General features: G+C 38.3%; 1 protein-coding gene across 3 annotated transcripts in view; it reads left to right on the forward strand.

Moving 5' to 3' along the window:
• LOC117524858 (rho GTPase-activating protein 6-like) overlaps positions 1–15,841 on the forward strand; it is a 43,713-nt gene that overhangs the window by 20,087 nt on the left and 7,785 nt on the right. For 2 of the 3 annotated variants that reach the window (XM_034186671.1, XM_034186672.1), the window contains exons 2-8: positions 3,325–3,484; positions 7,489–7,560; positions 13,181–13,434; positions 13,597–13,792; positions 15,093–15,148; positions 15,255–15,405; positions 15,523–15,671. In XM_034186671.1, coding sequence (XP_034042562.1) covers positions 3,325–3,484; positions 7,489–7,560; positions 13,181–13,434; positions 13,597–13,792; positions 15,093–15,148; positions 15,255–15,405; positions 15,523–15,671 — 1,038 coding nt within the window. The remainder of the gene's footprint in view (positions 1–3,324; positions 3,485–7,488; positions 7,561–13,180; positions 13,435–13,596; positions 13,793–15,092; positions 15,149–15,254; positions 15,406–15,522; positions 15,672–15,841) is intronic. The other variant, XM_034186673.1, reaches the window with a different exon arrangement.

Here is a 15,841-nt window from a genome sequence, read left to right on the forward strand (position 1 = left end):
AGTGATGAGTAGAAAGATGTCCTAGCTTTACGGAGGGCTTTTTTATAGAGCAACAGACTCTTTTTCCAGGCTAAGTGAAGATCTTCTAAATTAGTGAGACGCCATTTCCTCTCCAACTTACGGGTTATCTGCTTTAAGCTACGAGTTTGAGAGTTATACCATGGAGTCAGACACTTCTGATTTAAAGCTCTCTTTTTCAGAGGAGCTACAGCATCCAAAGTTGTCTTCAATGAGGATGTAAAACTATTGACGAGATACTCTATCTCCCTTACAGAGTTTAGGTAGCTACTCTGCACTGTGTTGTTATATGGCATTAGAGAACATAAAGAAGGAATCATATCCTTAAACCTAGTTACAGCGCTTTCTGAAAGACTTCTAGTGTAATGAAACTTATTCCCTACTGCTGGGTAGTCCATCAGAGTAAATGTAAATGTTATTAAAAAATGATCAGACAGAAGGGAGTTTTCAGGGAATACTGTTAAGTCTTCTATTTCCATACCATAAGTCAGAACAAGATCTAAGATATGATTAAAGTGGTGGGTGGACTCATTTACTTTTTGAGCAAAGCCAATAGAGTCTAATAATAGATTAAATGCAGTGTTGAGGCTGTCATTCTCAGCATCTGTGTGGATGTTAAAATCGCCCACTATAATTATCTTATCTGAGCTAAGCACTAAGTCAGACAAAAGGTCTGAAAATTCACAGAGAAACTCACAGTAACGACCAGGTGGACGATAGATAATAACAAATAAAACTGGTTTTTGGGACTTCCAATTTGGATGGACAAGACTAAGAGACAAGCTTTCAAATGAATTAAAGCTCTGTCTGGGTTTTTGATTAATTAATAAGCTGGAATGGAAGATTGCTGCTAATCCACCGCCCCGGCCCGTGCTACGAGCATTCTGACAGTTAGTGTGACTCGGGGGTGTTGACTCATTTAAACTAACATATTCATCCTGCTGTAACCAGGTTTCTGTTAGGCAGAATAAATCAATATGTTGATCAATTATTATATCATTTACCAACAGGGACTTAGAAGAGAGAGACCTAATGTTTAATAGACCACATTTAACTGTTTTAGTCTGTGGTGCAGTAGAAGGTGCTATATTATTTTTTCTTTTTGAATTTTTATGCTTAAATAGATTTTTGCTGGTTATTGGTAGTCTGGGAGCAGGCACCGTCTCTACGGGGATGGGGTAATGAGGGGATGGCAGGGGGAGAGAAGCTGCAGAGAGGTGTGTAAGACTACAACTTGACAATAATGACTTGTCTATCAACTTAACATATTTTTACTGTATTTGTACATAGTGTGTTAATATGAGTTCTGAAAAAAAATCATGTTTGTTTTGAAATGACTAGGCTAAATAGCAATCGGATGAAACTCCATTTTCAGACTAATCCACAGCATGTAATAGATGGTGGTGGAAGCAGTTACTGTGATTTCTTTCCAAACTGAATGTCCCTGGTTCAAGGCTACCATTGCCCCATTCTCCTTTTTTTTTATATTTTTGCAATGATTTTATTTTTTAATTTACAGTATGTTCTGTAAAGATGTTTACATATTTCTTTCTTTTGTATTTTTTTTTTTACAGAATTATTCTGGCAACCACAACTGTCATTTTTCCCTTATAAAACAAAAGAATTTTTTGGATTTTTTTTTTCTTTTTTGACATCATCAACTGATTCATTGTATTTCTCTCATGAATGATCAAAAACAATAAATGCCATGACTTAGAGGTGATCTAATGTTGAATCACTTCTGTTGTATAATATATCAGCACCTGTGGTTCTGCTCAATCAAAGCACTAACATTTTTCTTTGTTAGGCATCTTGACTATTTCTATCATGCTCATTTAAACACTCTGCTGTGTGTTACACCACAAATGTTCCTCACTTGTTTGTATATTATGAATTCATTTTTGTTACCTTCACCATGGTATCTTTCCACCCATAGCTTTTTGTTGGGTTGGTAAAAACATTATATTTCTCCAAACATGGTATTAAGGTTGGGGCTATAAGCTTGCCTTGAAGCCATGGTGCCATGAAATCTAAAACCCTTTGAATTATTGCAAATAGAGCATTCTTGCAACAGTTGATTTTCATGAGACATCTTGAAAAGGCTGTGTCCATCCTAGCCAAAGTTCTTCGGAGTCATGGACATCCTTCAGGACTGGAAACAAGAACGGCATGCTGTTTGGCATGAAAATAAACTTTTTAAAGTCATTACTTATAAATGTCAAAACACATATAATTTAAGTCAATGACTCACTGGAATGTTGGACCATATTTCTGACAAAAATTATGAAAAGTAGGAACTGATCACACTTCCTTTTATGTAAACAGTAGTGAGTGTGTGTGTGTGTGTGTGTGTGTGTGTGTGTGTGTGTGTGTGTGTGTGTGTGTGTGTGTGTGTGTGTGTGTGTGTGTGTGTGTGTGTGTGTGTGTGTGTGTGAGACAAACCTGTGTGTATTGCTTCATTATCACCACTATGGGACAGTTTAGCTCAATTTTTACATAGAAAGCCATCAAAAGAAGTAATGCTGCATTCACATGTTGACAAGAAAACCTGTCAGAGCAGCGGCATTGTCATTTTTCTGTGTTAACGAGACACACTTATTTACATATTAAAAAGATGCAACAGAGTTTTAGCATTTATTATAAATCAGGAAGCTGTAGCTCTGATGGCTGCTTAAAAAGTTAACTTTTAGCTACATTTTTTAAATCCTGTTTACCCAATACAAAATGCTTAAGATGTCTTTCTGCACTTGAATGTTCGATCTCTTGCTGTCTGTCTTGTTCTGTTGACTTAACGCAGGTCATAAAGGTCAAGAAAATGTCTGCGGTTTAGCGAGTTGAGGAGTTATTTATGCTTTACTTTCAAGAAAATGTCTACGGTTTAGCGAGTTGAGGAGTTATTTATGATTTACTTTGAGTGTCGCATTTTACATGTGCTCCAAAAAAAAAAAAAAAAAAAAAAAAATCATGAGGGCCTTAAAGGCTGCTTACATTTATGTAGAAGTTTTTTCTCCTCCCTCTTCTTCTCAAAGTACCCAAATTGTGCAACACTGTTACTTCTTCCTCAAATGGGACATAGCAGCAGGCTTACTTCAGCTGTTTGTAATGTTTAATGTTCTGTCACTAAAAAAGGGTCCAATGGTTTAAAACCAACATTCTTAACAGAGAACGTCTCACATATTTGTCATGGTTGATGGCAGATGATTAATGTTTTCATCCTTAAAGCTGGCAAGTAAACCTCTGGTAGTCAATGAAACGAACGACAGCAGTGATGGATGTATCTGACGAAGTGTGTGTACATGTTCTCAGGGAGACTTCACCTGGAACTGCCAGTCGGGACAATGTGTCGGCCTGAAGTCTGTCCCGCTGCAAAGCCTCTCGGAGTTGGAGCGTGTTCGTCTCCAGGCTGTAGCCTTCAGGCGGCTGCTTCAGAACCGTGACCTTGGCTGCCAAATCACCATCCCCAAATGTATTAAAACACTCAGACACACACCTTAAAGCTAGTTCACTTCATGTCACAAGCTGGAACACATTTATAAATCATGTGCATACACAAAAAAAGCAAAACCTTTTTTTTTCCTGATCTGCCCATTTTCCATTCTGTGCTAAGTGCTTTACCTTTAACATTTCCTTACTTCTGTTTTAGGTGCAGGCTCGAAATTGCTTTTGTTTCTATTAATGTGGCTAAAGACTGTAATTCATTTGACAAATTGGTGAAATGTGAGTGAACTGCTCATTTTGATGACAAAGAGAAAGGGCGGGGGTGAATGTGAGAGACATTTTAACACTCAAATGCCATGTCTGCCTTGTGTGTCACTGATGGGCCTGATTTACTGAAGGCTTGCATGTGTGAAAGCATGCACAAATACCATAGCACTCACAGAAAAACATAACCAAAAAAAAAGTGCATGCTGACTTACTGACAGTGCACACCAAGGATTGCATCTTTCAAATCAGTAGCACGTATTGTCCATTTAGCGCGTATGCCTTGATAAATATGGAATTTTGAGTGTGCCCAGCCGAGTGTGCAAAATTCTGGGAGGTAACATGCAATGAGTTTTGCACACACAACACAATTTATAAGGGTCGAAAGGAAATTTAGTGCGTTTCATAGCGTCTGCATTTTACGTTTGAAACCTTGGTGTTACCATAATGTGCTTCACAGACGGCTGTTCCAGCAGCATAGAATACAAAAAGTCATTCATTGTAGGTTTCTGTCTGTACATTTCCCCGACAGAGCGCAGTGCAATTATTCAACAGTTTTCTTAAATACTAGAGATGGAACAATAATTAAATGTCTGAAATAGGACTTTTTTTTCTCCGTTATGTGGCAGACTTCATGTGTAGTGAAACACAAGGAACATACCTGCAAGTGGCTAATTTAATTTCATTATGTGCTTTCTGTCATTAATACATGTAAAATCCTATTTCGGCCGCACAGTCTCATTTGAGGACGGGCGCTAGGGATGGGTATGGAGAACCAGTTCTTTTTGAGTATCGTTGAGAAATGATTCGATCCACTGACATAAATAGCTTTTTTGCCTAATGGTTCCCTTATCGGTCCTTCAGAGTGGCTGTTGTTTTGGGGGGTGTTTGTTGGGAAAATGATCACTTCTCTACATTGTTTACAGACCCTGCAGCAGATCTGTAATCAACCGTTTCTGCAGCACGGCTTTGCTTTGAACCTTGAACCAATGAAGCAATGCTTCGATCTGCTGCTTCGTTGGTTCTTTGTTTTATTTCACTTTATCTTAATTTTTCCCCGCTAAAACCCTAAAGAAGATATGTCTGTGAGTAATATGTACCTTTTTTTGTTAAACCGACATGTTATGGTCTTCTGAAACAGTTGATAGATGTATTTTATGACTTAAAAACGGGACCGATGCTAACGCAATGTTAAAGTTACTATTAAGTCATTGGTGTCAAAACTGTTCCAGAAAGGGCCAAGAGGGTGCAGGTTTTCTTTGTAGCCACTGACTCCACCAGGTGATTTCACTGATTAACATCACTTTGAGCAGGTGGAATGAGTTCATCAGTAAAATCACCTCCTGGAGTCGGTGGCTACAAAGAAAACCTGCACCCTCTCGGCTCTTTCTGGAATAGTTTGGACACCACTGCATTAAGCTGTTCACATCTCAGCACGTTTGTGTGAATTTGTTTTTTGTATAATAATTAAAGGCTCAGCGTTTGTCGTAAAAGAGTCAAATGTATTAAAAATTGTAATATTTTTTAAAATTTATTTTTATTTATATATTAATAATAATAACAACAACAGCAACAATAGTAATAATAACTAATAATGCCACAATACAATTTTAGAGAAAGAGACAAAAAAGAACCCGATAAAACAAAACACAACAGAAAAGATTATTCCAACTAACAATGTCTCAAAGGAAATGGTTTTGACAAAAACTACAGATTTTATTCATGTCCAGAGATCAAGGATCCAGTAACCTATTTAAAATGTTGTTGAGATAGAAATCCTGTAAATCGCACTTTTAGTATACAGAATATTCACAAGAGGTATAGATAAGGAATCGGATCAATAAGCGGAATCGATAATGGCACCGATATCGATAAAATCGTATCAATACCCATCCCTAAATATGACACATATGATGTAATTTTTCTGCTTCCGGTAACAGAAACACAGCACTTTCTCTGAGATTTTGGGCAAATTCCATGCAAACAAAGTGCAAATAAAAGGAAAAAGTGATGATGCTGTGGGAAAGTGGACATGAGTTGCAGTTTGTTTTGAGGCGGTTTTGCAGGTGAGAGAACAGAGCTAGTCTGGATAGCTGTGTAGGCTAACACTTACCGACATGAACTTGACTTGTCTTCCCTTCTCCACTGGGAACCGAAAAATTTCACTTTTCACGATTGCTTTGGTGATTGCAGCAGAAAACAAAAATTACACCATTTTTTTCCACGTGTGGTTATGCTGTGTATATATTGCGCGACGAGAGCGGCTGTCCCATAAGTGGTCTAATCCTGCGATGTCACGCAGAGTTCGAACGAGACTGTGCTGCCCTATTTACATATTGCTGTCTTTGTCACCTTACCACCCGGTGTTATTTGTGCAATTACTCTTCATAACCCACAAAACCTTGTCCACCCCCATATGCAAAAGTATGCACAATTTAGCACTCGTCTGGTATCTTAGTAAATCAGTCCCCCTGTGTCTTATTTAGTGAACAGGTTTAGGAGAGCAGCAATAACGATGGATCACAGTGATGAAAAATATGCCAAATGATGTCACTGTGCTACTGAATTAATCATAAAAATTGTATTCCGCATTTTTTGCATAGTTTACATGCATCAGTAAGCTCTTTGAAGTTAATTTAAAAACCTTTTATGGTGTGTCAAAAACACTTGTTTTGTCTCAGATATGACTCAGAGCAGTATGTTTCTAAGACTCACTCAACAAGAATTGGGGAATAACCCTGTTGTGTCTGATGATTTTCAGACGTTAATGCTGGATTTTACGGTCGCAAATAGCCGTTTTAGTAAAATTCAATTTGCGACCGTAAAGCATTAATGTATGCAAATTATCAGACACAAAGGGGTTATTCCCATTCTACTCCAATTCCATCATCTGCATGGTTTATTGTTCTGTAAGTAATTTGGTCGGCGAAGCTTACCGTAGCAACAGCGCCGTCGCTCCAGCGCCATTATTGACATCTACGTAGCAAAGCAGTCAGGGCACGGAGTAATGCATCAAATGTGAATTGGTCGAATATTCTGCCACCGTCGGATCGATATTTTATGGTCGGAAATCTCACACAATTAACCAATCAGATTTGCAGAACAAATGTAATTGGATTAGAATTTAAAATGTATTATCTGAAAACAGGTTTTTTTAATATTTTCATGAAATTTTACTTGTCAAGTGACTGTCTTATATTAAGTATAGATTAGCTTCTTTCTTCTTTAGCTTCTTTTTTTGTTTGTTTTGTTAAGAAACATTTCAGCCTTTATTATAGAGCCGGGACACAGAGATACATGCAGCAAACGTCACCCAGGATTCAAACCTGGGGATGCTGCAAACCACATTCTCAGCCGTGAACTCCAAGATCAAACTTCTGCCTGCAAATTAGTCAAATGTACTTGGCAAGATTTCAGATTTTTACACAGTACATGAGGGAACTGTTGAACAGGTTCACGATTATTCTCATCATTATGATCCATTCCATTCATTCTTGCTGATGTTTTGTGTCCATCCATGGATGTAGTAGTATGGACAAAGTTAATGTGGAAAGAGGAAAAAAATGTGCTCTGCTGACTAACGTCACTGCTGACCAGCTAAACGTTTCACAAAGTTTCGTGAATGACAGTTTGTCATTTTTTTTTAATAAGAATGTTAGCAACCTCACCACCATCCAAACCTGAGTGAACATGTCCTTGGTGTGGGTGGATATCAGTGACAAAAACAGAACCGTATTAAACTGGAATAACACTGCTGCCTGTTTTCAGATGGCCAGAAGCATAAGAAGTCATTGAGGCGGAAGTTGGATTCTTTATCTAAAGAAAAGAATAAAGACAAAGGTAATGTGGATTTGGCCATTTTGTCTTTTCTGTCAGTTTGAAGAATTCCATGTTCTATATCAGCATGATGTCACAGCAGTATAGAGGAACCTCCAGACTTGCTATTGCAAATGATTTTCAGACGGGATTTTGCTTTACACATTCACTGATAATACTGTTAGTTTTTCCAGCCCAGTGAAGATAAACGAGCTCGTGGGAGAACCACTGAGTCCTGTCAAGCTCCTGTTCAACTCCAGCTGGGCAGTGTTTCTTACACATTAGCTTTGTCATTCATTCATGCCGTAGACAGTGCTGTTGGATCCATTTGGCTGAAGTTATATACAGTTTACTGGATCAGACTGGGGTGTTTACGAGAGAAAAATCAACAGCATAATAAAGAAGTCTCCAAGGGGTAACGAACTTCAGCCCCACCCACTACTTGGCAGGAAAGTGAGATTCTGTCTCGTGGGAAAACAAAATACAATCTTACGACGAACCCTAATTCACTGCAGTCTCTCCGTCCCATCTTTCATTTCTTTCTTTGTTTCCTTTCTCTGCCTACTAGAATATTGTGTATGCTTCTGAGCAAATTTCCATTGGTATTAATCTTGAAATGTTTAGTTTAAGAATAGACTCACAAAATCACTCCCCAGCTCATTTCTTTTTTTTTCTTTTCAGTTGGACAAGGTGATGTTTCCACATTTTTTCTACTTTGGGATTTGGAAATCACCAGATGTATGAACAGGATTATACCAGATTTACCAGGTGTTTTTAATTCTGTACTCATCTTGAATGAGTTCAAACAAGAGCACTGTGTGCAGATTCTTGAGACAGTTATGGCCAATGTCTCTCCTGTATCACACTCAGCCACTACATCCACAAAAAATGACGTTGATGCAGTAGGAACTTGTACAACATAGTAAGAACACAGTAGACACCAATAAGGACATGGTATGGTCTCCATGAAAGTGGGGAACAGTGTTAAACTTTGGACATGTTCAAAAAAAGAAGTAGCAAGGACGCACTAAAAATTAATAAGGATGTAGCAATGATGTAACTTAAACCGAGCTGGAATTTTATTGACATAGAATAATCTCACCCAGCAGCAGTCTCGAGCTGTGACTCAGTATGTGCCTGATTGAGAAATGTGCTGGTTGCAGTCCATTGTGCGGAAACGTAGCCAAAAAAGTTACCCTACCTCTTTGTAATAATTTTAGGTTCACTTCAGTGCATGTGCCAGCGTGTTTATCCATCCCCACGCACTGAACATATTGAGTGTGTGGTTAAATAGAGACGGGCACGTTTGGCAGGAGAGCTGTTTTTCTGACTGTAGTTTATTGTTGAACTTACATGTGGACACAAGAAAACTTGCAGAACGAATGAAAAGAGCAGCGTGTATCGCATTATTGGTAAGGACAGGATGCAGTGAGAATGTTGTACGTGCATAGTGCAGTGCGATTGTTCCTAGTAAGAACATCGTAAGAACAAACTGGAACTGGTGCACCAGCGATCTTACACATTAGTAAGAAATTAGTGGAAACATCTTATATGTGGCAGGCAGGGATGTAATCAGGCCAAAATATGGACTTGAAAATGGTGCTTTTGTTTCCATTTTGACCACATCCCCACAGTATTCATCAAAATTTTCAGGATGCAATGCGGTCTTCATGGTCTTCGTCTGACTGTGATGGCCCATATGCTTGGGAAGGTCGTCATCATCTCTTCCAATTAGTTACGCATGTTCTCCTAAAACAGTTTCATCATTAAAGTATTTCGTAGCTGCTGCACTCAGAATACAGTGAAGAGCTTTTCTGTAGCTGGGTTAATGAGGGACTAACAAAGATGAGCTAATGTTGGTGTTCAGGTTAATGGAAGACTAGCAGAATAACCTGTACACTGTAAACCCTGATACATTCGTCCAAATCAAACATTGAAGCAACTTACGTAAAAAAAGAAAAGCAAAAAGAGTTTATTAGGTAAATTGTTTAATGTTAATTTGTGTTAAATCAACTTCAATTTGCTAAATAAAGTAATATTCTGAAACTGTAATTGTTTTGCACTATGACACACAAATCCATTCAGGTGTTACTCCACTGATCTTCCCATTTATGAAAAACCTATGTGGCCAACTGAGCCACAAACACACATGACTGAGGCAGGCTCAGATGCTACACAAGTTTATACCTATGTATGTATATTTCACATATCGTTTTGGTTTATTTTTTAACGTATTCCATTAGAAATTGAAAATTTAAACTGAATCACACAATGAGAAGAAACTACCGTGTGTGTGTAAAGAAAGTACACTGTTTTTGAGTAATAATGCAGATGTTAGAGCATGTTGCTGTTAAAGTGGAAAGTGTCCTCAATGAAGACACTAAACCCCAACTCGCTCGAGTCCAAATCGTATTAAGGATGAGTGTCTGTCTGTAAGAACCATGGCCAAATCTGCTTACATTCAACATTTTATTTGATAGAAGAATATGAATGAATGCAATATTCTTATAAGTTTATTTAGCATTAATCTAACAAATACAACCCCTGGCAAAAATTATGGAATCACCAGCCTCAGAGGATGTTCATTTAGTTGTTTAATTTTGTATAAAAAAAAGCAGACCACTGACATGACACAAAACTAAAGTCATTTCAAATGGCAACTTTCTGGCTTTAAGAAACACTATAAGAAATCAAGAAAAAAAATTGTGGCAGTCAGTAACGGTTACTTTTTTAGACCAAGCAGAGGGAAAATAATATGGACTCACTCAATTCTGAGGAATAAATTATGGAATCACCCTGTAAATTTTCATCCCCAAAACTAACACCTGCATCAGATCAGATCTGCTCGTTAGCCTGCATCTAAAAAGGAGTGATCACACCTTGGAGAGCTGTTGCACCAAGAGGACTGACATGAATCATGGCTCCAACACGAGAGATGTCAATTGAAACAAAGGAGAGGATTATCAAACTCTTAAAAGAGGGTAAATCATCACGCAATGTTGCAAAAGATGTTGGTTGTTCACAGTCAGCTGTGTCTAAACTCTGGACCAGATACAAACAACATGGGAAGGTTGTTAAAGGCAAACATACTGGTAGACCAAGGAAGACATCAAAGCGTCAAGACAGAAAACGTAAAGCAATATGTCTCAAAAATCAAAAATGCACAACAAAACAAATGAGGAACGAATGGGAGGAAACTGGAGTCAACGTCTGTGACCGAACTGTAAGAAACCGCCTAAAGGAAATGGGATTTACTTACAGAAAAGCTAAACAAAAGCCATCATTAACACCTAAACAGAAAAAAACAAGGTTACAATGGGCTAAGGAAAAGCAATCGTGGACTGTGGATGACTGGATGAAAGTCATATTCAGTGATGAATCGAATCTGCATTGGGCAAGGTGATGATGCTGGAACTTTTGTTTGGTGCCGTTCCAATGAGATTTATAAAGATGACTGCCTGAAGAGAACATGTAAATTTCCACAGTCATTGATGATATGGGGCTGCATGTCAGGTAAAGGCACTGGGGAGATGGCTGTCATTACATCATCAATAAATGCACAAGTTTACCTTGATATTTTGGACACTTTTCTTATCCCATCAATTGAAAGGATATTTGGGGATGATGAAATCATTTTTCAAGATGATAATGCATCTTGCCATAGAGCAAAAACTGTGAAAACATTCCTTGCAAAAAGACACATAGGGTCAATGTCATGGCCTGCAAATAGTCTGGATCTTAATCCAATTGAAAATCTTTGGTGGAAGTTGAAGAAAATGGTCCATGACAAGGCTCCAACCTGCAAAGCTGATCTGGCAACAGCAATCAGAGAAAGTTGGAGCCAGATTGATGAAGAGTACTGTTTGTCAATCATTAAGTCCATGCCTCAGAGACTGCAAGCTGTTATAAAAGCCAGAGGTGGTGCAGCAAAATACTAGTGATGTGTTGGAGTGTTCTTTTGTTTTTCATGATTCCATAATTTATTCCTCAGAATTGAGTGATTCCATATTTTTTTCCCTCTGCTTGGTCTAAAAAAGTAACCGTTACTGACTGCCACAATTTTTTTTTCCTGATTTCTTTTAGTGTTTCTTAAAGCCAGAAAGTTGCCATTTGAAATGACTTTAGTTTTGTGTCATGTCTGTGATCTGCTTTTTTTCTACAAAATTAAACAACTGAATGAACATCCTCCAAGGCCGGTGATTCCATAATTTTTGCCAGGGGTTGTATATTTTACTTGCTATAATTTCTGGACTATATGTTGTACCAGTGTTATGTCTTCAAAAATAAAAAAAAAAGCACATACAATACATACAGTACATCGGTCTCTAAGTCACATTCATTTTAAAACATGGGACTTCTGTTTCATACAAATGGAAGCAAAATGAATTTAATCAGTGCATTATTTATTTACAATGCAATCACCACTTTAGCAAGCAGAAGCCGATGGTCTAATCAATGTTGTGTGAGGTAAAAAGAAGTCAGAGTAAACAGCTGCTTGTCACCACTGAACAGGCAAAAACATCATGAGAAATTCGCAGATACATGAACAACTTCAATGCGGAGCGAAATATGTACATGTTTACCTTACTTAATGCAAATTAACTTTTTTAAAATGACTGATCACACAATTAGCCTTACCTTAGCCTAGCTGTCCTCTTCTGTTGTAGTTGCAGCTGTCCCACAAAATGCACTCCGATCTTCTTTTTCTTCTTCTTGTTATTGTTTTATTGTTGTCATAGCATGGCTTAATGGTGCATTGCCACCTCCTTCTACTCTGGAGTGTGGCTCAGACAGTACCTCATTCAGATCAGTGTACAGGATCAGCTTTCAGTTGTCATGCATGTAGACAGAGCCATCTTGTGGCTGTAGATGATAATGCAGTATATCTTTGACACAAGTTGCTTCTAAATATAATTTGCAGGACCTATGGACATAATTATGGTCATGTAGTTTCTCTTTAAACCTTTCTGCAATTTTCATTTTATTATTTCAGCTTAGTAACATCTTCGTTACATTGCTCGTACAGTTACAACAATTGCTTGGTATACTACCCCCCTGGGTGATGGATATGATTGAATACATTATGTTAAAGGCCATACATGAATGGTGTACAAAAATGTAGGTTATGCAATTATATGCACCTTTGCTTGAAACACACAAGAAAGCTTTAAGCAACTGTAGCATACATGTACAGTTACAATTGTGTAAGGTCACAGATGATACTTCACAAGTGATTCTGAACATGATAAAGGTCAAACTTTTAATTAGCATTGATGGGTTGGTGACTGCTTACTGTATGGTGTTTAAGGCATAACAGTGTTGGAGGCCATAATGTTGGGAATGGCCTTTTCTCAACAGTTACTATAAGAAATTTAAAAAAAAAATAAAAATAATTTTTGATCTTGTAGGAGGACTGATATCCTTGGGGGTCTAAATGTTTCCAATCATGTGCTCCAATAGTTTCTCATTTTTTGCTCGTCGAGAAATAACAAAAAACAACTTGTGGAGTGAGTCGTGAAGCAGAAAGCACTAAATCTAAAATGTAAACTATAACGTGCTGATTGACACATTTCAACATTGTAACACATAAGCCAACAATATTACCTCCAGGTCTCTTTGTGTTGCTCTTCCCCTCTTCACACAGAGAATGTGCCCCAGGCATTTGGCATACCGCTATCACAGGTCATATCCAACGACCGCGCACACAAGCAAAGACAAGATCCCCGGCAAGACAACACCCATGAAATGATGCAATCCTTCCTCCACTTCACTTCTAGTTTCAAAAAGGCCAACAAAGAGTTCTCCAGCAGCAACTCGTCCCTTAGCTCCACTCCTGAGACCTCTAATGGTTCGCCTCTGCCCTGCCGAGCAGACGCAGTGCCACGGACATGCAGAAGGGTACGTTTTTCTGTTGATCACCCTCGCATACTAATTGTCTCGTTACGATGAACAGTAGAACTGTCTAACATGAAACTCATTCAGCCTTTGCAAGACTGCAAAACACGTGATCTTAAAATCAGGACATTGTCACGGTGTCCTTATCAACTCTCTGCTTGGCAGGGTGGAGTGTCTGTGGATTGCATCACTGACTTGGATGATAACCAGTCTCGGCTCTTGGAGGCCCTCCAGCTGTCTCTCCCCATAGACGCAGCTGGAAAAAGGAAGAAGCGCCATGACAAAAAGCTGAGCCTAAATCCAATTTACAGACAAGTTCCCAGAGTAGTGGACATCTGCTGCCAGCACCTGGAAAAATACGGTACATTTAGTCTCACCATGTAAAAGCTACAGTCTATCAGACTCCAAAGAATCTTGCGGAGCTTAAGGTTAGACCTTACCCATCTGAAGTCGACCCCTGGGGAGATTTTGTTGTGATTTGGCACTATATAACTGAACTGAATTGCATTATTTGTGATTATTATAAAATGTCTTGTTTGTCATTTTCTCTTTAAGTGGGCTTAAAAAAACACTGAAGAATACATGCCTTTGTCAAAGCCTGACAATTTTCAACTGACTTGAAGACTAGGTGGGGGATGCTGTTTTTGCCAAAATACAAATAACGTGAACATAAATGAGACATTATAAAATATTTTCATTAAAAATTTCTGGTTATGCATCTAATTGAAAATCTAGTCAACTTTTTCTTTGACGGAAGGCCCGTCTCCCCACCAAATTTGACAGAATTATTAATTAATTAGTTAATTTAATCAATTGATGTGTTTTTGAGATATCACGCAGGAGGTTTAAAAAACCCATATGTTTGTAATATGGGTTGGACTTAATATGGTTGATGAACCTGTGGTGCCTTAGCTGAGCCATGGATGGCCATCAAGTTGGAATATCCAATAAATTCTAAGTAATTTTGCTCTACAATGAAAAAGTGGTTATAGATTTTTGTATTCCACAATTATGTTCCATAAGAACAAGTCATGTTACCCAACACTCATGCAAACTGAGCCGTTTTTCAGGATCTTTAAATGTATATTTTATTCATTTTAAATTAGGTATATCCTAGCCGCGGTTTTCCCCCTTTTGTAGCAACGTGTCCAAACCAGGAAGAAGAATCACCTGAACAATTAATATTGCAAACCAAAAAAAATCTGTGAATTATTTCATACATTAGGATTAAAGATACATAAGACGGGGTTTACAAAAATTTAACCTTGTAGAATTTTATGTATTGATTTAGTTATTAGTACCGTGAACAAAAAATTAAGGTGAATGTTGGAAAATTAAATTGAATGTTGGTCATATTATTTAACTTTGTGACAAATACTGCCTGCAACAACACTCAGGGAAACAGATTCCAATCAACCTTTTGTACTTTCAAGATGTTTTTTTGTTCCTCTTCATTATTGTAGGTTTTGTTTCTAAAAACAAGCCAACTATGAACATGTGAGAAAAATGTGGTGATTTATAAAAGAGCAAGGTTGCACAAATGATGACTGAGCTTGTCTTACTTCATGATGTTGAATAATCCTGCAGCAGTTGGTTTATGTTGCATTTTGAAGTGTAATTCAGCTCTCTGTTGGCAATTTCTGAGACATCTTTTTCTTTAGGACTTCAAACGGTGGGCATTTTCCGTGTTGGCAGTTCCAAAAAGAGAGTACGGCAGGTAAAGATTGAGCTCCAATGCATGTATTCCACCTTGTGTATTGAATGAATTGCACCTAGCGCAGCAATGGATCGTCCGTACTAGGTGTTGTGATTATTTCTTCCAGCTTCGTGAGGAGTTTGATAAAGGGTTGGAGGTACATTTGGATGAGGACCACAGCGTTCATGACGTGGGAGCATTGCTTAAAGAATTCCTCAGAGACATGCCTGACCCGCTGCTGACCAGAGAACTGTACACAGCCTTCATCAACACAACGTGTAAGATGCCACATGAACACACACACACACCAAGCTGTGGTTCGCTACTAAATAAAACTTTGGGTTTTTTTTTCAATCTTGGTTTGGAATTTGATTATTTGATTTCTTTTTCTGCAGTGCTGGATTATTCAGACCAAGACAGCACCATTCAGCTCCTGATGTTTCTGCTTCCTCCCTGTAACAGCGACACACTGCAGCGTCTGCTCTGCTTGTTGTCCACTGTGGCTGCACGCGCTGAAGACAACCTGGACAATGAAGGGCAGGAGGTAAAGAAACTGCAGTAGTGCAAAAGCCACATGTTCGCAGTCGAGAAAGAATCATACAGTGTGGGGTTTGCAAACCTATAAAGTTTTTTTGGGAAGCGATCCTTAATCCCCAAGTTGAGTAGCTCGCATGGTAGCACATTGACATCAGTGTGTATGTGTGTGAATGTGAG

Source organism: Thalassophryne amazonica, chromosome 14 (assembly GCF_902500255.1).
Source record: "Thalassophryne amazonica chromosome 14, fThaAma1.1, whole genome shotgun sequence".
Taxonomy (NCBI): Eukaryota; Metazoa; Chordata; class Actinopteri; order Batrachoidiformes; family Batrachoididae; genus Thalassophryne; species Thalassophryne amazonica.